The sequence below is a fragment of the Agelaius phoeniceus genome, chromosome 7 (assembly GCF_051311805.1).
Source record: "Agelaius phoeniceus isolate bAgePho1 chromosome 7, bAgePho1.hap1, whole genome shotgun sequence".
NCBI lineage: Eukaryota > Metazoa > Chordata > Aves > Passeriformes > Icteridae > Agelaius > Agelaius phoeniceus.
Genome location: NC_135271.1, coordinates 22,873,547 through 22,898,584, shown reverse-complemented (window position 1 = coordinate 22,898,584; position 25,038 = coordinate 22,873,547). Strand labels below are relative to the sequence as shown.

Sequence of the window (25,038 nt, the reverse complement as noted above, 5' to 3'; positions counted from 1 at the left end):
TAACACAAAAAAATGAGCTTCACATTATTTTCTTTAAGACAACCCTCAAAAAGCCATAATGTGAACTACCAGCTTACATAAGGGGAGTGATTAGTGAAGAGTCAATACGAGTTTTGCCATCATGCATTCATCACCCTTTTCAGAAAGAGTTTATGCATTTTACCTGACAGCAAGTTCTCAAGTTGACTTCATTTGTTGCAAAGGCTTCTGAGGAGATTAGGGATTTAGCAGGTGTACAATGAAACATATGATAATAAATAAACTATAGAAGTTTACACATTACACTGTGTTATGAAATATCATTGATGTGCTGAATCATTAAGCAATTGTGGACTTTGTACCTAGATTGCATAACCAGCCTTGGTGTTTTACTACTACTAAAAGTTGAGACAATAAAAAACTTGCTTGTTCACAACACGTAACTGTAAGGGGGAGTTCCCAGGGCTTTGCATGTGGACAGAATCAATCCTAGTCAGTTATCAGGTATACAATAGACAGTGATGCTGAAATGTGTGTATATCACATCAACAGAACGGGGGAAAAAGTTAGTAATTCCCAAATGAAATGTGGAAGTGGTGTGAGGGCAGTTATTGCAGAACAGCTAAACAATTTGTTTACATCCCCATCTAGGTCATGTTCATAAACATTTAATTGTTCCTCCTCTCTTCTAGACTATACTGAGTTTGCTCAAGTCTCTGATAAAATGCCATCAGTGGCTTTGACTGAGCTAAGTCAAGTGAAACAATTGTTTTCCAGGTTTTGTACGCAACACAATTTTTAATGGCCTGGAGTAAGACTTAATTCCACTGCAGCAGCATATTGCTATAGATAGTTGTATAGCTTTGATTTCCCATGTCATCCATTTCTGACTATTTTTGCCACTTTGAATTCATATAGTGACTTAAAATTCCAATAGGTAGTAACTTCTACTTTTTGTTGAAGTTTATCTCTGTGGTCTTAGATTATTTCATGTGTGAATCAATGTCAGATGATTCTTAATTCCTTCTTCCACCTGCCAGTTTGGTGTCATCTGCCAATTTCGTAAACACAGCTACCCTTCCGTCTTTCGAGCCCTTACTAAAATATTGAACAGACTTGACGTGCCTGAAGGGCTGCAATCCGGTTAACCCTCATCTTGTAGCAATAAACATATATCGGCTTTATTTTATCTAGCGATCCGCCTGTTGGCACTGAGCCAGTTGCCCTGACCAGATGAAACCCACGTCAAGCAGTTTGACAAACAGAGCTGAGCACCCAAATTCCAGAGGAGCACCCCTCAGTGGCTGTGGGAAGGAAGTTTTCAGGAATCCCTCCCATATTTGGCTCCTCCATTGCCCCCGCCCTCACCGGATGTTCCCTCACGGCGGGCCGGGCTCAGCGCGCGCCCCCGCCGCTTCCCGCACGGCCATTGGCTGAGTGCGCCGTCCATCAGGCGATGGGCGGGGCCTGGCCCCTGGCCCGCGGGACGGCGGCCGCGCCTGCGCGCTGCGGGCTCTGGCGGCCCCGTGTGGCGGAAGCGGCGGGGCTGCGCCAGTTCCGCCTCGGCGTCGTTGGCGCTGCACAAAATGGCGAAGATCGCCAAGACCCACGAAGGTAAAAATAGCCCAGAAGGCCCCATGTCCGCGGTCGCCCGCGCCTCGCTTGGGCATCGCCCGCTGCTTGTGTTGCTCCCCGGCTCCGGGCAGCGTCAGGCGCGGCTCGTCGGGCGGGGGCCGGGAGGGCAGGGCCTGTGTGTAATGGCGGCTGCGCTCGTCACCACCGGGCCGGGCGGGGAACGGGCATGAGGGGGAGCTCTCGCCGTGCTGGCGTGGGACGGAGCGGCGGCCAGGCCTGTGCGGGGCAGCTCCCCGCCCCCGGCCTCCTTCCTCCCGTCGAGCCTGGGCCGGTGCGCTGTGCAAACCCCGCGGGGCCGGTGCGAGTTTCGCATCGGAAACGCCGACACCGGGCGTTCCTTCCCCCGCCGAGCCCTTTGGCCTCGGCAAACAGGGCTGCAGGGCCCGGAGAACGGCGCGGCCCGTGCCGATACTGACCCGCCGCGGTGCTTGCTGAGAAAAGTGCCCCGAAGGAGGGGAAGGATCGTGAGGTGTGGAGCGTTCGAGCTGCCATTTTACACAGACTTCCTGCGGCCGGCTCTTGACGCAGGGAAGCGGCTCCCGGGGCTCTCTGGGCTCCCTGGGCCATGGAGCGGCCGAGCGCTTTCCCAGGCGGGCTGTTCTGCCCTGTGCGCTGCTCTCCAGCTCTTCTCAGAGGGAATCAAAGCGCTCTTTGTGGGCATTGCCTGCGGCTTGCCCTGCGCTTAAGGATTCTCAGGCACCGGAGAATAATTTGTAGAATTGCACTGCTTCTGCGTTTTTGCTTCGGGGTTTTTCACTTGTGTTTCTGTGTACGATAGGTGCTCTGCTGTATTTTGTTTAATTTATATGCGTAATTCACTGATGGAAAGCTATCTCTGGATGGTGGTTGTGGTTGTGCACCCAGAGGGCACAATGCCCAGGCGCCCAGGCATTCATTGTCTTTTAGTAATTTTTAATTTTTTTTTTTCAGTTTTGCACTGAAAAAGCTTTTCAAATGGAAATCCATCATCTCCCCTGGAAGTGGGGTTAATGTAGTGTTTACACTACAAACCTAATCTGAGCTTAGGGATGAAGAAAAGCTTAAACTATTGTGCTTACTTTTTAAAAATTTAATTTGATTTCTTCTTTTTTTTTCCAAGAATTCTAGAGTATTTTGGTATAATTACAGAAATTGTCTTGTCCTTTGTTGATATGCTGTGACATGCATAAAGGTTGTGTGAGATAGTACCCAAGTGAGTATTACCCATCACAGTGCTCTGCCACTCTTACTACCTAAAGAGATTCTTGTCATAAAATAGTAGAATTGTTGAGGTTTGGTTGTTTCTTTTTCCTTTTTTTTTTTCCCGAGCTGAAATTGCTTATTTATTGGAGCAAATGGTGATGCACTGACTTCAGTGAAGACATTAACATGCTTCCAGTTGCATGTGTTTTGATAAGTGTTGTATCAGAGTAGGTTTTAACGGGAAGGGTAGTTGAATTAAAAATATGTATAACAGGGTATGATCAGCTAAGGGTCTTTCCCAGCATGGAGGCATTAGCTGAGCAGCTTGATTATTTTGCTTCCAAGTTCTGTCCTATTTTTTTCAGTTCCTCACTAATCTTTCAAATTGAGTTGTTTGTTACTAAATCATCTTCAAATATTTTAATCTATCTGTACCGTTTGTTAAATACTTACTGATTGATGTGTTCAAGATACAGCTTGAAAGAAGCATCAAAACAGTTGGAGTTTGTGTCAGCTACAGGGGAACTCCGAGGCTGAAAAGTGAAGTTTCAAGTGGCAGCTTATACAGCCTCCATAAATGTGTGCGCTTTCAATGCTGTTGAAGGTCATTTTTAGTTTAATTTTTTTTTTCTTGCTGAGAAAAGAACAGAGATCTTCAAACATAATAGATCTAACGTGTAAGAGTGCTAAAGTAGCTGAAAATAAAGCCATGCAAGGGCAAGCTAAATGTGCAAAAATATGATAAGACATGAAAACACAGAACCTGTTTACCCTGTAAAATACCTCTCCAGCACAGGGTTGTCTTTCTTTTTTTAATGTTTAGAGTAGAACTACATGTGTGGTAGCAGAGCACATAGTTAGAGAAAGCCTCTCTGTGAGCTAGATGTTCAGAGACTTCAAATTCACTTGTGTTGACTTAAATAATGTTCAGCATTTGTGGTATGTTTTGAATCAACTGCTTCTTAAAGTTATTTTAGCTAAAATACTAAAATATATAAATAATAGAGTAAAATACAGAAAAGGAATGATCAGTAGAATATTCCCCTTCTCTTTTTTCCCCCCTATGTCCCACTCCCTTTACTGTTTCTCTGTGAGTGAAGTTTCCATTATGTCCTGCTTGACTAAGCCATTAAACAAGTAGTTTGCTTTGCACAATGTATCTTTAGGCATTGTAATTACTCATTCTTAATTTGCTTTTTATTAAAGAGTTTTGTTAAACATGGTGTGAGCTTTTCAAAGGAAATGCCACTTAGCTCAGGGAAGCTAGCTGGCACATCTTCAGTGTCAAAATAGCATTTTCCACCTAAATTTGTGATATGATATGCTTTCCAAACACAGCCTGCCTGTGGCTACAGGCCTCCTGGTTCAAGGGCTTTTGTGGGCTGTTTCTCTCTAGAGTGCTTCATTTAAACTGGCACCTGGAGGCTGTGTGCTATTAGTTAACAATTAGAGTGGCTATCAGTAAGGTTTGTTGAGCCTATATAGACTTTATTTTTTTGGTATCGATAACCCAGCAGGTTTTGCTGTAGGAAATGCTCCTTACCCTGCTAACAGATGTAATCCCTGTAATTTAAAGGAGAAGGCCAGTTATGAATGACACCTCTACCCTCTTAATGAAATATAGTTGTTTTAAAGATAATGTTGGAGGACAAGGCCTTGGTATGTTAAGTATTGGTAAGAACCATCAATAAGAAAGTATTTTTGTGTTGACACTTCCACTGCAGAAATCCCCCAACTGTTTTACTTAACTCTGTTGGTGATAGTAGAGGTGGGAGGCCAAGCATGAGCGAGTCTCTGGCATGTCCTGGAGTGCAGGGGCTCATTGGTGTGTTTGTTATGTGCTGGAGCTGAATGCTCAGGTTGATTCAGTGAACAGCTGATGGTAAGGTATGATGATCCTGTAGGCAAGATCCAGAGGCTTTTTTCATGTTGAAGTTGGTTACAGCTGTGGAGTTTCAGTCAGGCCACTGAGGAGGCAGGGTGTTTGTTGTTCCACTGACTGCTCTTTGGAAATAAGGGAAACACTGGGATTGTACCCTCACATCACCCACTCAGTGCTGGTAGGGTTGTCCTTGCTAGAGATGGAAGCTCCAGCCTTCCACCCCAGTACTGCAGTGCACCAGGCTGCAGAAGGAATCAGGAGCCTCGTTTGCTCTCTGGGAGAAACAGAGATAACTAAAAAATCTGTGGAGAAGGTAATTGAGTTTCATTGGCTCTATAGCTGTGCCATAGGATGGTTGCTCAGAAGTGGAATACCTTAAGAGGAAACTGTAAGTGCCTCTGAAGGCAGGCAGAGGCCTCTGAGGGCAAGAAGAGATCCCTAATTTGGAAGTAGTTTCTTTCTGCTGCTTCACAGAACTAACACATTGGAGAGAAATGCATTCCAAGTTCTGGACTCACAGGAATCCCCTGGGCTGTGCAGGGTTTTACAGGGAGCAGGATGTACCCCCAGGCTGGATTCAGGAGGTGCTCATGCCAGCAGTATAAGGCTTTTGTGAGCTTTCAGCTTCTCATGAGTCTGTAACACAGAGGTGACTGAAGTTACTCTGCTCTAGAAAGCTGCAGAAGTTCAATGGAAGCCCTGAAGTGGCTGGAGCAAGATTCTCCTTATAAGCCTTTAGGGCACATCTTCTGTGCTTGGGACTCTTAATGAGTTCAGAACACGTTTCAGCTGGGTTTCCTCACTAGACCAGTGCAGGAATTGCTGATTTGCTGCCGGGTTTGCTGTGCTTCACACGAAGGCAGTGCTTCTTTCTGACTAAGTGAACTCTTAGTTCTGCTGTTCTCACTCGTAGCTATAAGGCAAAGATTTCTCAGGTAAAATTAGAACATGCCTTTGTACAGGAATCATAATTTGGCTTACTGTGGGGTTGTGGTTGGTTGTTGTTGTTTGTTGGTTTTTGGTTTGTTTTTTTTTTGGTTAGTGGCCGTCTGTGATAAGAAAAGGACCCAGCTGTGACGTTAAGGCTTGAAGTTTGCAGTGTTGACATTTTAAACTTTTAAACAAAGCAATTCTGATCCAATAATTTGCATTATAATGCTAATAACCTTAGCTTTAGAAAGAAGTATTCTTATTTTTTGTCAGGTTTCCTAACAGGTGTTGCATAACATTGTGTAGTGTCTTTTCTAAGGTGTCTTGATGGTAAAAACGTGTCATATTTATTCATCCTGAAAAGAGAAGTGAGCAACAGTACTAAACAATTATTGAATACTCAGGATTCAAGATTATTTGTGAACAAGATTTCCTGTAGCTTTTTTGTAAATTGACAAATTTCCTTTAAGTTAAGGTAGCAGGCAATAGCACTTCAGGTGGGAGAGGGTGAATCCCAGGATTATTCATGTTGAAAGGGTCTTTTGTAGTCTAATTACAATGTAATCCATCCTTCCTTGCAACTGTGATCCTTCATATTCCTGCAGCCATAAAATGCAACTCTCGGGGGTTTTCTTGTCCATTCAAGTAATTGTTTGATCTAGTGAAATTTGCATTGTATGGATAATTGTCTTTCCATATCTATTAACTAAAAATTCACATGAAAGCAATAATAATTTTTACACAGCTGTGCCTCAACATACCTACAGTTGCATTTGTTGAAGATAGTTGGATTACTGCAATTTATTTTCATCTTGCATTACAACAGATGGGAGGAAGGCATGGTTTAATTTTGTTCCTTGTTTTTTGGATTAAGAAGTTAATGTCCTTTCTGAAAGTACCGAATTTCTAGGGTCAGAGATGGCCACCGGAGTTGATTAGAGTCAGATCCTGATACAGTACAAGAATGACAAAGCTCCCATTTGTCCCATTTGAAGAGTGTTTTGTTATCCAGGAGAATAGCAGTCTTCCAAGATGGTGGTGCAGGCAGGGATAATGATGAGTAAATAACATTTGAGCTTCCAAAGTGAAAAGAGAGTCCCTAAGTTTTGGGGTTTTTTATTAACTTGTTACACAGTGGCATATTAGAGTTGGGTTTTTTATTTACTTCTTCAAAGATAGTATGGCTTTGCAATATGTTATGAAACAAATACAGTGTTGTTTTATTAAATCTCAGGTTTGAGAACCTGTGCAGTAATTCTTTTGAACAGAGTTGTTTAAATTAGCAAAATTGGTGATAACATTGTGAACATCTCATTTTTTTAATGAGAGGATAACATTTGTTGTGAAATGGTTTTGTTAGTGTAATGTTGAGAAATACTGCTGTGGTGTAAATTAGCTTCTCTGCTACCTCTGTCAGAAGATGAGATGTGGTAACAGTGAGTTAAATAGTTTGCTTTAAGCTATATAATTAAAGTACTGTTGCTGGATCATACTAAAACATGAGGAGAAGCTTTTTATGAGTACCAGCTTATGAATTACGATTTTGTAGTTTTGTATGTCATATATGTTTATTTCTTTAGTGATAATCTTTCAGGTTTGGTATACATAGTAACATGACTACTGTATTTTGTATGTTTGTGTAACAAGACTTTGTGTGTGTGTCTTTACCCTAGATATTGAAGCACAAATTCGAGAAATTCAAGGAAAAAAGCCTGCTCTTGATGAAGCACAAGGAGTAGGCCTTGATTCCACAGGATATTATGATCAAGAAATTTATGGTGGCAGTGACAGCAGATTTGCTGGATATGTCACTTCTATTGCAGCTACTGAATTGGAAGATGTAAGTGATTTTATTTCTTTTGTTTGTTTAGGGCCTGCATTGTAACTATTTCAGAATTGATTTTGAGTCATTTTTAGTAGCAGTTGCTTGAACTAGAACCAATTTTCGTTAAAGCCATAGTGGACCAAGTTATGTCTTCAGTAGGAAGCACATAAGCATGAAATAATTTGGGTTGGAAGGGGCTTTAAAGATAATTTTGTTCCAACTGTCATGCCAGGGGCAGGGACACCTTTCACTGGACCAGGTTGCTTAAAGCAACTTCCAACCTGGCCCTGAACACTTCCAGGGATGGGGCATCCACAGCTTCTCTGAGCAGGCTGTGCCAGAGCCTCACCCTCAAAGAAAACAGCTTTTTTCCTAATATCCAATCTAAACCTACTCTCCTTCAGTTAGAAGCCATTTCCCCTTGTCCTGTCACTACATGGCCATATGAAGAAGTCCCTCTCCAGCTCTCTTGTAGGCTCCCTTCAGGTACTGGAAGGCTGCCCTTAGGTCACCCCAAAGCCTTCTCTTCCCCAGACTGAACAAACACAATTCTCTCGCCTTTCCTCAAGAGAAGTGCTCCATTTCTCTTATCTCTTGATGGCCTCCTCTGGAGCCACTCCACCAGGTCCCTGTCCCTCCTGATGCAGGGTTCTGGGTGGGATCTCAGAGCAGAGCAGAGGGGCAGAATCCCCTGCCTTGCCCTGCTGCCCTCGGGGCTTTGGATGCAGCCCAGGACACATTTGGCTTTCTGGGCTGGGAGTGCCCATTGCTGGGTCATGTCCAGCCTCCCCTCCACCAGCTGCCCCCAAGTCCTTCTTATCAGGCCTGAAGTTCTTGGTCTGGCTTGTACTTAATGATTTTTGCTTTGAGAGCCTTGTAGGCCCAAGCAGAAGGCAAAAAGTTGTGGCCTGGTACTTGATGTTAGCCTTGGCTGGAATAATTGAGTTTGTTCTGTTACTGCTGCCAGGATTACAAATGACAGTAAAAAAATTAATAAAACTTCAGCCAGCAAACTGTAGTGACTGTTTTAAGATTCCTGGTTCAAATTTTAGAGCTGTTTTTAAGAATTGGCTTTTTCACTGTGTTGTGTTTTCTTTATGTATCCTGCTTGTAGGATTACCTTATGTTAATTTCTAATGTTAAACATTGGACCATATTTTCCATTGCAGGAACCATCAGATCTTTAGGCCTTATCATAAGTACAGAGGCAACTACATCATACACTGAAAGAATTTTATTTCTAAGAATGAGGAAGATGTTTAGTTTAATACTAGTTGATACAAAAGGTGTTTTTTTAGTGATGTACTTGTGTCATCTGCGGACTTCTAAAAATGCCTTATTAAAAATTTCCATTCTCTGGGGCTCACTGAAAAACTTTCGTAGTTTTATGAGCAGTTTTTCTTTTGGCTTGCTGTAAATAATTGAATAGAAACTGACTACTGATGTGAAGGAATAGCAAAAGCAAGTGCTTGTTATTGCCATTGTGATTGAGTAAGCATAACTAAACTAACATGAATCTATCTCTGAATTTTTTGCTGTTTCTGAAGCCTTTTTATAGGGTTATTAAGTCTTGTTCCATATATATATACACATATATATATATATATAGCTGACTTGAAAAATAGTTTGAATATCTCTGCACCAGTTCTCACACACCAGCTAGGGAGCTAGTTAGGTTCTAATGGTAATTAGTTGGTTCTAATGGTGCTAACTAATGGTAGTGATGATATGAAATACAGACTTTTTGTCTAATTAGTGTAGAGAGCATACTTGATTAAGTGTAGCATATTGAAGATTACTTGAGCCTTCTTAGTGACATGAACAGGTTTATCTGATTCACCAGTTTGGGAATAATAAGAAAAGCTATATGAGAAATCTTGCTAAAATTTTGAATTACCTATTGTACTTGTCTATTTTGATCTTTTCTATGACCACAGCATGTTTATTTGATGTTAGTTTATCTAAGTATAATATCAGCATGACCAATTCACCATGTCTTTACTGACAGGATGATGATGACTACCCTTCCACAAGTCTGCTTGGCCAGAAGAAGCCAGGATACCATGCTCCAGTGGCATTGCTTAATGACATACCACAGTCTACTGAACAGGTACGTCTTCATTGAAGGCACAGTAAAATACTCTTGTAAGCACTGAGGAAAACAAGTGTTAATAACCGGTTTTGTTTGCTGGAAATAAAAGATGTATGTAAAGAGCTATGTTTTTTTAATGTTACTGCAAGCTTGTTGCTACTTTAGTTTGGAATTCCACAAGGTGATAAAGATTGGCATTTGTGCATGTAAAGCCAACAGGAATATAGAAACTAAACTATTGAAATTTTTAAAAATTGAAATCTGATACTTTGTTAAAGTAAAATAACTGGGAAATTTAATATCCTTTATAGTTCTCTGGTTTTAAGGAAAATGCAATCACCAAAGTTTTACATTCCTGGAGTATTTTTCTGTAAAATTTAAAAGCACAGGAAGTAGCATTAAGTCACCCTGCAAAAAGAAGGGGAAAGGTCAACAGCATGAAATGCTTTGGTAACAAGTGAATAAACTCCTAAAATACCAAATTTTTATCAGAAATTATTTCATAAGTAGTTCTGTGTTTAAAAAACTGAAATTCTAGTTATGGAAGTAAAATTTAAGTTAGTATAGTGTTTTGACATTTCCTGCATAGTTGAGGCAAAAAATAATTTAAGTCTTTTTAATAATACTTAAAATGAATACAGTACCTGACACTTTTCATATTAGTCTTCATAAATCTGTGACTAACAGGCTCTCTTGGTTTTTAGTATGATCCTTTTGCAGAACACCGTCCTCAAAAGATTGCAGATCGGGAAGATGAGTACAAAAAGCACAGGCGGATGATGATAATTTCCCCTGAGCGTCTTGATCCTTTTGCAGATGGTAATTTTTTTTGGCTTTTCTATACCCTGTATGAAATTTTTGTCTTTAATTGTCTTTAGCCCTTTGATTTCTGTTGGCATGCTTATAAACTTAGTTTTGTTTTAAACATCCCCTTTTCATAGAGATTTGGTTGAAAATTTAGATGCCATATTCTTCATCTTTATAATACGAGTTTTCTTTCCAGGTAGAAGGACAAGAAACTTGTCAATGAGCCATTGCCATAGAAACACAAAGGGTTAAAGGTTTCTCTTTTCATTTCGTTTTGGGTTGTGCGTTGTACTTTGAACAGCTTGTGTATTGAGTGCTCAGAATCATTCAGTACCTTGATAGTTTTCATTCCAAGTTATAGACTTATAGGGTTACTGCTTTTGAAATGCTAGTAGAGCACCTAATTCTTACCATCCTATGTAAATTTTAGGTGGTATAGCTAAAAGAAGCAAAAGCATATATAAGACTTTGATACTATTAATAGTTCAAGTCTGTTCTGATAATTTTAGAATGCAAGTCAGGAGAAGGGGTGTTAGTGGGTCTGAAATTTTCTTCAGGTGAGTGAGTTTCACATGTGGCAATAAGGTGCCTGTTGGCTTAAAATTAGTAGCTATTTTGCAGGTTTTACAAATGAGAATTTCAGCCTGCATGAATTAGTAGGGATATTAATTATTTTACTTGCTTAATTGTAATTGATATAAACATGTATTGTCAGAATTCACAGGCCCATACTAACTGTCCTTAATTTCTTTCCTACAGCAGTACTGCTATATGCCAGTCCTGTCTGCATTCTTAAGGGTGCAGTTCAACACATCCTGTGTAGATTATGGTGAAAAAGTATTCCAAAGGAAAGTCCTATCAAAGCTAGTGTCAGAAAGACACAGCCAATTGGGCAGTGATCTTCAGCATAGAAATGTTTAAGAAATTTATTTTTTTCCCTAAAGTATAATAGCTATACCACTTGTATAGCAAATCTGCACATTTTTCTTAAAGAAAAGTGTTTTTCTTGACAAGTCTCATTTCTATAAAGTTGGGCTTCTTTTAATGTATTTAAAAACTCAGTTAATGCAAGATACAGAGCATAAAACAACATATGGTGTACAAAACCCATTACCTGTGAGTATTGTTGTGGTGGTGTATGTACTGTATTGCATTCAGATCCCAATCACAAGTGTCCCTTGAGAAGAGAAGAGGGGGAAAGTGTCATCAAACAGTATTTTGGGGTTTTTTATTTTGTTTTATTTTTATTTTTAACGAAGCCCTGTTACAATATGACACTAGAAGGTCTGTGAGACATGTCCAGATTTGTCAAACTTATAAATGGGTCTTTATGATAAAACAATTTAAACGTTACTTAGGTATGCAATAGTTATGTATAGTCAGATAACAAGTAGGATTTAACAGCTTACACAAGGTAATGTTTTGATTATAAATATCTTTCCAAAGTGTTACTAATGGTAAAGAGATAATTTTCTAGGCTTCTATTCTGCTGCTTGAAGTCAGAACTGCTGATGGAGACAAAGGCACGAAAGTGTACGTATTCCGGATTAGCAACCCAGGAACCCATCACTTCTGAAGACTCTTAACTGTGTTGTCATTTTATCATTTTTATCGGCTTTAAAATATTTGTTTGAAACTGCAGTAGTTATGTTTGTGTTCAAACAGGTTAAATTGATCAGCAAACTGAATAAACGTAAGATACATGTAATTTTAAAAATTTTCGATCAAAAAGTAAAATTAAATGATCATGGAATAATATAATACTAGAGCAGGACAGTAGAAGTCCATAGTTTCTGCTTATCCTGTACTCATTGTGCTCCATTCCTGTTGCTGTTCTCTTCTGCAGGAGGGAAGACTCCAGACCCTAAAATGAATGCCAGAACATACATGGATGTTATGCGTGAACAGCATTTAACAAAAGAAGAGGTGTGTGGAGGGAAGGGTTTTCCATTTGGGCTGAGTTTCATGTTACAGCCTTTGAAAGCACGTTACAAAAGTGGGAGTGTAAATTCTCTTGACTTTGTCTTGACTTAAAAGCCCCTTTCTTTGGAAAATCACATTCTTCATATGTTGAAAGTCAATAGAATTTAAAGATGAAAGTTCTAAAAAACATCTGTTCTATTTAATACTTAAGCAATGCAGGGAAAAATAGCCTCAATACATTTTAATCTGGATTTTTTTTTAATAGAACTTAGACTTTCTCTTGTTTATTATCTTTGAGAGGAGGAGAGAAAATCTAACTGAGAATTACTCAGTGTGAGAGATGTTTGTTTTTCTGAGTTCTGTGTATAGGAAGACAGGGAGGTTTTAAAAGGCTTTTGATGAAGTACCTACAGCAGTACTGCAGTACTGAGATCGGGTATAAGATTGGCATTTGGTTTTAAATATTAAAAAAAAGGAGAAAAACCAAAAACATGCTTTAAAATTTATTTAATAGTTAAAAAGATATTGGTAATAGAAACAGATTTCTTGTCTAACACCTACAGTACCATCTTGCTAATTGGAACAAGACCTTGTAGTTCCAGTGACTTCTGACATTGATTTGTTTTATCTTGAGTGAGGAATTATTTCATAATTTTGGCAGTCACACTGCTGATAAGTGCAAGACAGTCTTTGTTAGTGTGCTGTTTCAGCAGTATCATCTCAGGATTTAAAGTAAGAATTTCAGGGCTTCTTTATGTCATGGGATGTAGTTCCTGTGAACATATTTTCTAAGTCATCCATCTAGTTTACTGAAGTGGTATTTATTTAAACAGGTGGGTAGTGGTCTTAAGGCATATACCTGTTGGTGACAGAAAACTGATAGCTTTAAAAATTCCCTGTGCATTTGCTGTAAGAATGGCTTTTATTGAAAAATTAATTTAAAAACAGCCCCTCAAACACAGCTGCTTTGGCACTATAGAAGAATTTCTAAAAACAGTGGCCTTGAAATGAAAGCAGTGGCTAATTGCAGGTTATTTGAGCAAAACCTCAAATAAAGCATAAAAAGATACTGAAAAAGCTCTTTTAAAGGTATAATTTGAAGAGTTCTTACGTTTTTGTTTTTGTGCTCTTGAACAGAGGGAAATTAGGCAACAACTAGCTGAAAAAGCTAAAGCTGGAGAGCTTAAAGTCGTCAATGGAGCCGCTTCTCAGCCACCTTCAAAACGCAAACGGCGTTGGGATCAGACAGCTGATCAGACTCCTGGTGCTACACCTAAGAAATTGTCCAGTTGGGATCAAGCAGAGGTAATGACCTAGTGCTCATCAGCTGTCTACAGAAGGTGTTACCAGTGCTCATCCTCTTGAGCGTCAGAAGTTTCTAATTGTACTTAAGAACAACTAGCAGTGTTTTATTGTACAGGATGAGATACTGACACTTGGTTTTGTCTCGTGCAGACTCCTGGGCACACCCCATCTCTGCGATGGGATGAAACCCCAGGCCGTGCAAAGGGAAGCGAAACTCCAGGTGCCACCCCAGGCTCCAAGATCTGGGATCCAACTCCCAGCCATACCCCAGCAGGAGCTGCAACGCCTGGCCGGGACACGCCTGGGCACGCAACACCGGGCCACGGAGGTGCCACTTCCAGTGCACGCAAAAATCGATGGGATGAAACCCCCAAAACAGAAAGAGGTATTTATGGCAGACTGGGAGGTGCATCATAAGTTTTGAATGGTTAATTGTACTGGTTTTTTTTCACCTTAAGTAAACAGTGAGTTCAGAATCCAGGCAAAAAGTAATTATATTCTGACATCTAGTGGTTGATGTGGGGAGTTGTTCTTGTCTGAGTTCTGAGCATCGGGTTCTGCCTGTGCCTAAGTGGCACCCATGAAAGTATCTCAGCTCAAATATGGAACCATAGTTTTGTCATACCTAATGACTGCTGCAGGTTGGGTTTTTAATGTATAAAAGACACAGTAAAAAAAGCACATGTTGAATTACTTTTCATAATATGTTTGTGTGTGTTGTTTTTTAATTGTTACAGTTTTTTTTAAGAGGTTGTTATTAAAACAAGTTAGAGAAGCATCTCATGTCCCAAATTTGAATTTGACTCTGGTGTCAGAGAGCAGTGAAACACTTGTTACCTAATGCTTTTATCAAGGGAGTACATGGAGTACTTTGTTCAATTCCTAGAATATCTGAGTAGATCTTGTTTTTTTAGAATCTTTTTATGCTAAGGTTCAGTAAGAAGATGACACTTTTTTCATAAAACCAAGTTCTCTGTTGGATGTTTTTAGTGTAATGCCTGGGTTTTTTCAATGTTCAGCAAAGCGGTCTTTACTTTTAGCCTACTCTTTGTTAATTTGATACTGAAAATGGATTTGAATATTGATAGTATAGTTGGAGTATATACTGTTCAGCTTTCTGAGAACATTTGGTTTGTTCTTCCTTAGATACTCCGGGCCATGGCAGTGGCTGGGCTGAGACACCTCGTACAGACAGAGGTGGTGACTCCATTGGTGAGACACCGACCCCAGGAGCGAGCAAAAGGAAGTCCCGCTGGGATGAAACACCTGCGAGCCAGATGGGCGGCAGCACTCCTGTTCTGACACCTGGCAAAACACCCATTGGAACCCCAGCTATGAACATGGCCACCCCTACACCAGGTAAGTCAGTCCCTTGTCCAAGGCTTCTCTTTGTGTTGTGGGAATGAAAAATTGCCTTTTGTATTGTCTTTTGAAACAGATTTCTGCTCAGCATGCTCTCCTGCCTGTATGAAAGCAGTCAGTGTATGCTCAGTTCACTATTTTTGTGGCAATGCCCAGAGCAACACATTTCTGGAGAGGAATTGAGACTAATGTTATTTATCTGTTGCTGTTTAGTTTAGTTGGTAAAAAAAAATGATAAAAGGCTCTGTAAGAAGTTTGATATCTTATTTGGCTAGAGTTCAGGTGCTATGGAAACTTTGACTCAAAAGAGCATTTAAAAGTTTAGTAAACAAGTCATCTGCTTCTGCATGCAAAATTATTTTTTTTTAAATACTTTTTTTAAAATTTGAATATAGGTCACATCATGAGCATGACTCCTGAACAGCTGCAGGCTTGGCGCTGGGAGAGGGAAATTGATGAGAGAAACAGACCACTTTCTGATGAGGAATTGGATGCTATGTTTCCTGAAGGATATAAGGTAATTAATCTGGATTAAAATAACAGCACACCATGATGTTTTTTTCCTACCAGAGATTACTGTTTTTTTTCCCCCAGAAGTAGAATGTTTCACATTAAGTATTGATTGTACACACTTGTTTGTCTTGATTTATTTTAAATCCCTTAGAAAGGGGGTCTCACAGGCAAATCACTATTGTGCTTCTCAGTGCTGGAAATGCCTGTCAAGACCAGAAATGTACTCTGTATGGACTGATAGAAACTGTAAGTCCAGATGTAGAGAAACATAGAAGAGGGTCATAAATACTGAGACAGCAAGTATACTATGTTGATTCAGTTATTGAAGTACTTCTTTAATCCTTGGAGATTTCATAGTTTATTATCGCAGCTCTCAGCAATGGGAGTGAGCTTTCTTCTGAAACGGCAGTACAGGATAAATGCACAAGCTCTCAGGGTGAGTTTGTATTGCTGGGAACATGGGATCTGTTGTATGCAATAACAGACAAATCCCCAGACAAATAAAGTGAAGGCTACAACTTCAAACAATGTTTTGTGTTTGATGGCTTCTTCTTTTCGAATCTGTTGCAGTTAAAACGAATTTGGTTTTTCCTTCTTCAGGTTCTCCCACCCCCAGCTGGTTACGTGCCCATCCGTACTCCTGCTCGGAAGCTCACGGCGACTCCCACGCCGCTGGGGGGTATGACAGGGTTCCACATGCAGACAGAGGACCGCACTATGAAGAGTGTTAATGACCAGCCATCGGGCAACCTGCCGTTCCTGAAACCAGATGATATCCAGTACTTCGACAAGCTGCTGGTAAAGGAGATTTCATTCATGCTGATTAAACTTCACTGCTTTCTTTTGATTGTGTGGCAATGCCCATTTATTTGTCTGGAATTATTTGTAGGTTGATGTTGATGAATCGACTCTGAGTCCTGAGGAACAGAAGGAGAGAAAAATAATGAAATTACTTCTGAAAATAAAGAATGGCACACCTCCCATGCGAAAGGTAAGGTGAATTGTCAGATACATTTATGTAATCTAATTTTTCAAAAATTGGTGTTTGTTTTCAGGTTTAGCTTTAGTTGTCCATGGGATTCCCTTGAAGATAATTTCGTAAGCTTTGCTATCTATTGTGATTTAAACTCAGCTGTTAACTAAGCCCCACACACCTATTTGCTTCTCCCCTTGCTTCCCTTAGTAGGATGAAGGAGAGAATCAGAAGAGTAAAAGTGAGAAAACTTGTGCACTGAGATAACAAGAAATAATAGTAAAGGAAAATAACAGAAAAAATAAAAGAAGAGAAATAAACCCCAAGGAAACAAGTGATGCAGATGGAAAACACTTGTTCACCACCAATCAAGTGATGCCTAGGCGCATTCCCCTAGCAGTGACTCTTGGCCGGCTTTCCCCCTGGCTTGTATGCTGAGCCTGGTGCCATATGATGTAGAGCATCCCTTTGGGCCAGCTGTCCTGGCTGTGTCCCCTTCCAGTTTCTTGTGCCAATCTCTCTTCTCAGTGGTAGGGTGGGGTCAGAGGGAGAAAAGGCCCTGACTCTGTGTAAGCCCTGCTTGGCAATAACTAAACATCCCTGTGGTATCAGCACTGTTTCCAGCATAAATCCAGAACACAGCCCCATACTAGGGGCTGTAGAGAAAATCAGTTTCAGCCAGAACAGCACACTCTGTTTAGTGCTTTTGTTCTTCCTCTTCTATATCTGTATGGCTTTTTAAAATTCAGTATAATTTAATACTGCTGCTCTTTTAACAGTAATGTCAGTCACTAAATTATGTAGGCCTTGTATAATTTTTGGTTTTTTCACAATTATGAAAAACTGGATTATAGTGTGTTTTGCTTACACGGCTTTGTAACTTTGTGGATTTTGCTTCTTTCACTTAAATTAGCTACTTAGTGTAGCTCTTCTTTAAGTTTTGGCCTTAAGAACTAGGCAGCATAAATAGCAGTCTTCTCTGCAAATGCTCTAAACTGACCAAGCACCAAGCTGCCTGGATGCAAACAAGGGCTGTGAAGCTATTTTCCAAAGGGAGCTGGTATTAGCTCACAAGTATGCTTCTCTTGAAGACTGAACACCTGAGCACTAACAACACAGTGTTTGTCACCACACAGTTGTGTTTTAACAGATCAGCATAAAATTGCTTGAAATAGTTTTGTGGTGGTTGGGGAAAGTATTTGGAAGCCTGTGGATGCAGTCAGTTACATTTTAGCTTGGTTAATACCTGTTTGATGATTGTTCAGTGTCATTTCCTTAGTTTAACTGGCAGGTTTTCTGGTTTTGTTCAGGCTGCGTTGCGGCAAATTACCGATAAAGCTCGGGAATTCGGAGCAGGGCCACTGTTCAATCAGATCCTGCCTCTGCTGATGTCTCCAACACTCGAAGATCAGGAGCGGCACTTGCTTGTCAAAGTCATCGACAGAATTCTTTACAAATTGGATGACTTGGTCCGACCATACGTACACAAGGTCTGTTGTAGTTTGCTGATTCATCTCTGATTTGCATTTTGCTATTTGATTTTTCTGTTTCATCTCTGATTTGCATTTTCTGCATTTTATGTGCATATGAAAAGAGGATGATATCACTTCTTTAAAAACATATTTCACTTCCATGTTTCTTAAACCAAACTTCAAACTTTTCATAGTGTGATTGGAGTGTAGGTTGTACAGTATTGAGGCATTATGTAAATATGATATATACATATTTGGAGGTGGGAAGGACCTTATCTGATCTTGGTAGTGTCTCCAGGCTACATCCTTAAGAGACTTAAGAACTATAAAAAACAATGCAATAGATTTAATTTCTTCTGATCATTGTAAGGCTTTAGGCTTGAATTAATGGAATCATCTTGGTTTCATGGACTCCAATAGTGCTAGAAGTACTATAGTAAGTACTAATAAAAGGAAATATTAATTTGTTTATCTTTTTCAGATCCTTGTCGTCATTGAACCACTGCTGATTGATGAAGACTACTACGCTAGAGTGGAAGGCAGAGAAATTATTTCAAACTTGGCTAAGGTAAAACACCATCCTTTATTATAGCACTGAGTTAGCTTGCATATACCTGCATGTGTATAGGCATGGCAGAACAATTAGCTGTGCTGTTCATAAATCCAACTGGATTGTCTTGTGTTTTGTCCTCCAGGCTGCAGGTTTGGCAACCATGATCTCCACAATGCGACCTGATATTGATAACATGGATGAGTATGTCAGAAATACAACGGCTCGAGCCTTTGCTGTTGTTGCATCTGCTCTGGGCATTCCTTCTCTGTTACCCTTCCTGAAAGCTGTCTGTAAAAGCAAAAAATCCTGGCAGGCCAGGCACACTGGCATCAAGATTGTACAGCAGATTGCTATTCTTATGGGTTGTGCTATCCTGCCTCATCTCAGGAGCTTGGTTGAAATTATTGAGCATGGTAAGTTCTGCTTTCTCAGACAAAGTTCTTTTGCCCACTTTATATTTGGAAGTTTTTATACCTCACTAAGGCACAGTGACAGTAAAGTGCTGGTTTTGTTGTTGCTATGATACTGAGAAACATTTCAGGTGACTTTGAAAGATGAAGCAAGACTAGTAGTGGTTCAGTATTTGTGAAAAAAAGTTAATCCCTTTGACACTGATGCTCTGTTTTTGCTAATTTGAACTTAAGACATGAGTAGAAGAAGTGGTACTAAAGCCTGATCTCTTGCAGGGCTGGTGGATGAGCAGCAGAAAGTTCGCACCATCAGTGCTTTGGCCATTGCTGCTTTGGCTGAGGCAGCCACTCCCTATGGTATTGAGTCATTTGACTCTGTCCTGAAGCCCTTGTGGAAGGGTATACGTCAACACAGAGGAAAGGTAAATTGAAAATACTTTCTTTAGTTTGAACTGAAATGGATGTGTTCCTGCTGTAACTTATTAGAGACATATTTTGCATTTAAATAGGGTTTGGCTGCGTTCTTGAAGGCGATTGGTTACCTGATCCCACTCATGGATGCCGAGTATGCAAACTACTACACCAGAGAAGTCATGCTGATTCTTATCAGAGAGTTCCAGTCTCCTGATGAAGAGATGAAAAAAATTGTGTTAAAGGTATGTCACAATGATAGTTTTGCATTGATGCTGAATATGTATTAAAAAAAAATTCCAAACAAAAGCAAAAATAACCCACACCCTACACCAGATTAAAATTCTGTGATTTTTTTTTTCCTGTCAGGTGGTAAAGCAATGTTGTGGTACGGATGGTGTTGAAGCAAACTACATTAAAACAGAAATCTTGCCACCCTTCTTCAAACATTTCTGGCAGCACAGAATGGCACTGGACAGAAGAAATTACAGACAGGTATTTTTGGTCTTTTTTTTAGCTGGGAAATTATTTACAGTAGAAGAAGAAAATTAGAATATTCATTCAGGCTAAATACTTATTTTTGTCTGTGTCCTGAAACTTGATTTTTGTTTTACTAGCAATTTAGAAGTTGTGTAGCTAAGGAGATTTTCAGGTTCTCTTAGGAGGTTATCACAACATTTTACATCTGGAGTGTCTTCATCACTTGCAAGGTGGGGTGGTTCACCCCATTTATGTTCTTAAAAACACTGGATGATTTCTAAAGCTAAAACTAGTTTTTTGTAGTGGACCTAATTTGTTTCTTCAGACTAGGGAAATTATTTTCAAGATGTAGAAAGTAGATTTTAACTACTTTTAAGCATAATTTTAATGCTTGCTTATTTCACATTTCTGTATTTCAGTTGGTTGATACGACTGTGGAGCTGGCAAATAAAGTTGGAGCAGCAGAAATTATTTCTAGAATTGTGGATGATCTGAAAGATGAGGCTGAGCAGTACAGAAAGATGGTCATGGAAACAATTGAGAAGATAATGGGAAATCTGGGAGCAGCAGACATTGATCACAAACTGGAAGAACAGCTCATTGACGGTATTTTGTACGCCTTCCAGGAACAGACAACAGAGGTAAGGCCTAGGGTTGGAGTATTCCATTCACTGGAATTGTAAGCCATCTCACTGTTAGTTATTCAGAAATGTGTGCTTCTGAGTTAGATTTTTAGAATCCCTTTTTAGATGTCAGTGCTCTAATCAATGAAATCCAGAAGCAGTCTCTGGAATGTTAGCGTTTTAAAAGCAATTTTAGATTATGGCAAGTTTAGGTAAAATGCAGTGTTGCTGTTTGTCTTGATTTTCCTTTATTGTTTTTTTCCCTCAGGATTCTGTGATGCTGAATGGTTTTGGCACAGTGGTTAATGCTCTAGGCAAAAGGGTGAAACCCTACTTGCCACAGATCTGTGGTACAGTTTTGTGGCGTTTGAACAACAAATCAGCCAAAGTCAGGCAGCAGGCCGCTGACCTGATCTCTCGTACTGCAGTTGTCATGAAGACTTGTCAAGAGGTATGGACTTCTCTTCCAGATTTGCTCTAGCAGGTCACAGTAATGAGAGGGGAGGGGAAAATGACCTTCTAACTCTTTTTGCTTGGTTGTAGGAAAAACTGATGGGACACTTGGGTGTTGTTTTGTATGAGTACCTGGGTGAAGAATATCCTGAAGTACTGGGCAGCATACTTGGAGCACTGAAGGCTATTGTGAACGTTATAGGTACGTTTTTGTCTTGATTACTTGTCTGTTCAAGAGCAAAATAGAAAAACCACTGTAAAACTAAATGTGCCTCTTTGAATTCAATAGGTATGCACAAGATGACACCACCAATCAAAGACCTGCTGCCACGGTTGACACCTATTTTGAAGAACAGACATGAGAAAGTACAGGAAAATTGTATTGATCTTGTTGGGCGTATTGCAGACAGGTAAGCTGAATAATGTTAAAATATCTAACCTTCTTTGTGGGCAATTATTATAGCAAAAGCTCAGCTTTGGCTTCTGAGTATTTTTTGTTGTATCTCTTGATATTTCTGAAGTTGTGCTTAAAACTAAAATATTTAGCAGACACACTGTTGAATTACCTAATAAAGGAAATGCTTAAGCTTAGCTCTGTGGATAGCAAATGAAAAGGTGCTACAGTTTGTGGCTTTATGTAAAAATCTCTAGCATCACTGAAGAGGTAACTCACTTTATTCTCTTTCAGAGGTGCAGAGTATGTTTCTGCAAGAGAATGGATGAGGATCTGCTTTGAACTGCTTGAATTATTAAAAGCTCACAAGAAAGCTATCAGAAGAGCCACAGTGAACACTTTTGGTTATATTGCAAAAGCTATTGGGTAAGTTGGTTTAATGCTTGTCCACTTCTTCACACAGTTACCAAATATAGTGGTGATTGTTACTTTTCTGGTGGAAATACTCAAACTTCTCTACATTTTATATGTGCAGACATGGTTTTACTGATTTTGAAAAATACAATCATGTATTCTTGGTTAACATAGGACATTGCACTTCTGAACAAAATTTATGAACTAATAAGGTTAAAATCTTATTTGGGAGTAAGAGCTGTTGTCTCATGAATCAATGTCATGTGCATTCAAACCCTCTTTGTATTATTTCATAAACTCTCCTTTAAATAATTTATCTTCTCTCTTTATTTTCCCTCCCCCCCACCAAATCACTAGTTTTATAGGTTCTTAAAGGTTTGTTTCCACTAAGGTCATACTCCAAGTCAGCACATTGTAGAATGAGGCACAGTTGCCACCTTTTATGTGTGTTCTGTAAGAGACTGATGACTGGCTGAATGCAGATAGAGCAAGCAGCCAGGAGTGCTGTAACTCTTCTCCATGCAGGACATAACCTATCTCTGTCAGTACTTGCTTTTACACAAGTCTGTAATTTCCTCTGGGATCAGAGTAATAGAGGGGAGACTCTGCTACCCTCCAGAGTTCACAAGAAGAAGAACAGGGAAAAAGCTGAGTCTAGACTAAGTAAAAAATGTTGCTATGAAAATAAATCCTTTAGCTGTTCTAGAGTTTATGTTTAAACGCTTCATGTTTAGCGTTCAGTTTGTTTCCTAGTTCTCTAAACTTTTTATGGGGGCTGAACCATGTATCTCTGCCACTTCTTTGAAGCTTAACTAATTTTATCCAAATCCTCACTGAATCCATTGACATGGATGTCCATGTTGTCTCTTCCAGACCTCACGATGTATTGGCCACACTGCTCAACAACTTGAAAGTACAGGAAAGGCAGAACAGAGTATGTACTACAGTAGCAATTGCTATTGTGGCTGAAACATGCTCACCGTTCACAGTGCTGCCTGCACTCATGAATGAATACAGAGTTCCAGAACTGAATGTCCAGAATGGTGTGTTAAAATCTCTTTCTTTCCTGTTTGAATACATTGGAGAGATGGGAAAAGATTACATTTATGCTGTTACACCATTGCTTGAAGATGCTTTAATGGACAGGTGAGTGCACTTCTTTTGTGGTACAGTTACCCATAGTCACATTTTTAAGTATATACTTGATTGTTAATGATAGAAATATGCATATTGTCCTTGTTTGCTGAAGGCTTTAAGTGATCAGCATAATTTGGAAGCCATTATTTGCAAACAATCTGGACTATATATGCTCCAATTTTACTAATAATTCTGAAGATGAAAATTATAAAAGCGTCTTCAGTACTGGAGTCAAGACTACTTCCATTAAAACTGCTTTTGAGAATTTCTATTGTTGGTACTTTTCTGTGGAATTTCAGTGCATTAATTTGTCAGAAAACTCCCATCTTTTTTCACTTCATTGATTTTTGATACTCTGCCTCTTGCTGTCAGTAAGTATGGCCTGAAAGTGTTATTAGTGCTTTCAAGAAAAGTGTTGGTGAAAAGAAACAGTATGCTTGTCCAGTCATGTTGCTTCTAAGTCTCATTTATTAATACCCATTGTTCTCTTTGCAGGGATCTGGTACACAGACAAACAGCCAGTGCTGTGGTGCAGCACATGTCCCTTGGTGTTTATGGGTTTGGCTGTGAAGATTCTCTTAATCACTTGTTAAACTATGTGTGGCCCAACGTGTTTGAAACCTCTCCTCACGTCATCCAGGCAGTTATGGGGGCTCTGGAGGGCCTCAGAGTGGCTATTGGGCCCTGCAGGATGTTACAGTACTGCTTACAGGTATGGCCTGTGTACTGGGGCAGCAGAGAGCACCTGTCAGGCAGGACTTCCTTCCACCAGACAGAAAAGTCAGTTGGAGATGATTTCCAACAAAGGAAAAACGCTTTTTTGTCTCCAAAGTATTTTTTAAACAGGATATTCTGTGCCAGGGACTTGAACAGTGGAAATAGGCAGTAAACAGAGGATTTGGTATAGGGAGATAGCTGATTACATCACTGAACTTGTGTAGAAAGAGCAGGTAACTTAACTTATCAGTTGACTAAAATAGCCTGGCACTTTGATTTCTAAACTGGAAGCATCTCAAAAATTTTGAGGATGTGAACTAATGACTGGGGAATAAATGAGCTGTGGGAGGGGTTATGACAATCAGTGAGATAAATAAAGGAGAGGATAGGATTAAGAGTAGTGATTTGTCATTAGCCAAGAAAAAGAGTGAGATGTTTACAAGAGTGCAGCACTATAAACAGTGCTTTGGTTAGACTTGGTACTGCTAGAGCAACACTGGGCAGTTCAGCTTCTGTAAATGGGGTGGTAAAATCTGAAGGCTCCTTTTCTGTGTCATAGCAAGTGACAGTGGCTGTGTTGGCTATGGAATTAAAACTCACCTAACAGGTAGAGAGCAAGGATTAAAGTCATGCAGGTCCGTGTAGAGAAGGTGTGCAGCATTTTAGTAATAATTTGCAGATAGGAAATTTCAGACTTTTGCAGTGTGGGGACCTCAGCATGAAGATAGATCAGAGGGAAGGTGAAAGTCTCCTGCAGTGTATATTCCTGCAAGTACTGTCAGTGTATTGTTAGTACATAGAAATGTATTTTCCTAGAGCTTGTATGTTCTGTCCATTTATTAAATGCTTGTTTTGCAACACTTGATTAAATTCAATAAAGGAACATTGGAACTGCAAGCTTTTATTACACTTTTATTACATTTTGTTGTGTTCTGTTTTCTAGGGTTTGTTTCACCCTGCCAGAAAAGTCAGAGATGTTTATTGGAAGATCTACAATTCAATCTACATCGGCTCACAGGATGCTCTGATAGCACATTACCCAAGAATCTATAATGATGAAAAGAACACCTATATTCGTTACGAACTTGATTACATCTTATAATCTTCTTGTTCAGTTGTTTGTGTTTAATGCACAGCTGTTGTTCAGTTAAATGCTTCGGATTTAATGATGTAAAATTTTAAAATTTTGGAGATCAGTGTAGAGCTGGTCAGAGGCAGAGCTAGGTATCCAGTAGCATGATTTTTTAAATATGTCCTTGTTTTTTGATGTTAAACAGTTAAAGCCAGTAGTGACCAACAAAACAGTAATTACAAAGTACTGGAGGGATTTTGTTTTGGATCCATCTTTATGAAGATTTAGATTTCATTCCTTGTGTTTAAAGGGGAAATTTATTTGAGAAATAAACATTTGTGTATAAAAACTAATTGGTGTGTGGTTTTTGGACAGAGGGGCTTGTAAAATAAGTCCCTTTGGATTAAGTATTTGTTTATGTAATGAATAGGTGGTATAAAACATTTTAACCCTTTTTGTCATCCACTAGCTTTTGAATAAATAAGAAAAATGTA

The 25,038-nt window shown here is 39.7% G+C and overlaps 1 protein-coding gene across 3 annotated transcripts; it reads left to right on the top strand.

Moving 5' to 3' along the window:
• The first annotated feature begins 1,440 nt into the window (after window positions 1-1,440).
• Window positions 1,441-25,038, top strand: SF3B1 (splicing factor 3b subunit 1). 3 transcript variants are annotated; one of them, XM_054636835.2, is made up of 25 exons: window positions 1,442-1,593; window positions 7,282-7,448; window positions 9,442-9,543; window positions 10,230-10,344; window positions 12,179-12,258; window positions 13,393-13,560; window positions 13,711-13,945; window positions 14,707-14,919; window positions 15,318-15,439; window positions 16,036-16,233; window positions 16,325-16,426; window positions 17,719-17,898; window positions 18,362-18,448; window positions 18,576-18,846; window positions 19,120-19,265; window positions 19,353-19,499; window positions 19,624-19,749; window positions 20,154-20,375; window positions 20,626-20,808; window positions 20,901-21,012; window positions 21,100-21,220; window positions 21,499-21,630; window positions 22,492-22,764; window positions 23,251-23,467; window positions 24,416-25,038. In XM_054636835.2, the coding sequence occupies exons 1-25, from the start codon at window positions 1,566-1,568 to the stop codon at window positions 24,572-24,574; spliced, it is 3,906 nt and encodes a 1,301-aa protein (XP_054492810.1). In that variant the 5' UTR covers window positions 1,442-1,565; the 3' UTR covers window positions 24,575-25,038. The 3 variants fall into 3 exon arrangements, 2 of the variants coding, with proteins under 2 accessions (XP_054492810.1, XP_054492811.1); XM_054636836.2 differs by lacking the exons at window positions 1,442-1,593; window positions 7,282-7,448; window positions 9,442-9,543; window positions 10,230-10,344 and adding an exon at window positions 11,170-11,865; XR_013183009.1 differs by lacking the exons at window positions 13,711-13,945; window positions 14,707-14,919; window positions 15,318-15,439; ... (14 more) ...; window positions 23,251-23,467; window positions 24,416-25,038 and adding an exon at window positions 11,810-11,865 and having other exon boundaries at window positions 1,441-1,593; window positions 13,393-13,454.

Excerpts from the sequence above, each read along its gene's own strand:
- SF3B1 (XM_054636835.2), top strand. The coding sequence starts at position 1,566 with ATGGCGAAGATCGCCAAGACCCACGAAG. Across the intron at positions 7,449-9,441 it reads CAGCTACTGAATTGGAAGAT|GATGATGATGACTACCCTTC; the intron begins GTAAGTGATTTT and ends CTTTACTGACAG. Across the intron at positions 20,809-20,900 it reads TCATGAAGACTTGTCAAGAG|GAAAAACTGATGGGACACTT; the intron begins GTATGGACTTCT and ends GCTTGGTTGTAG.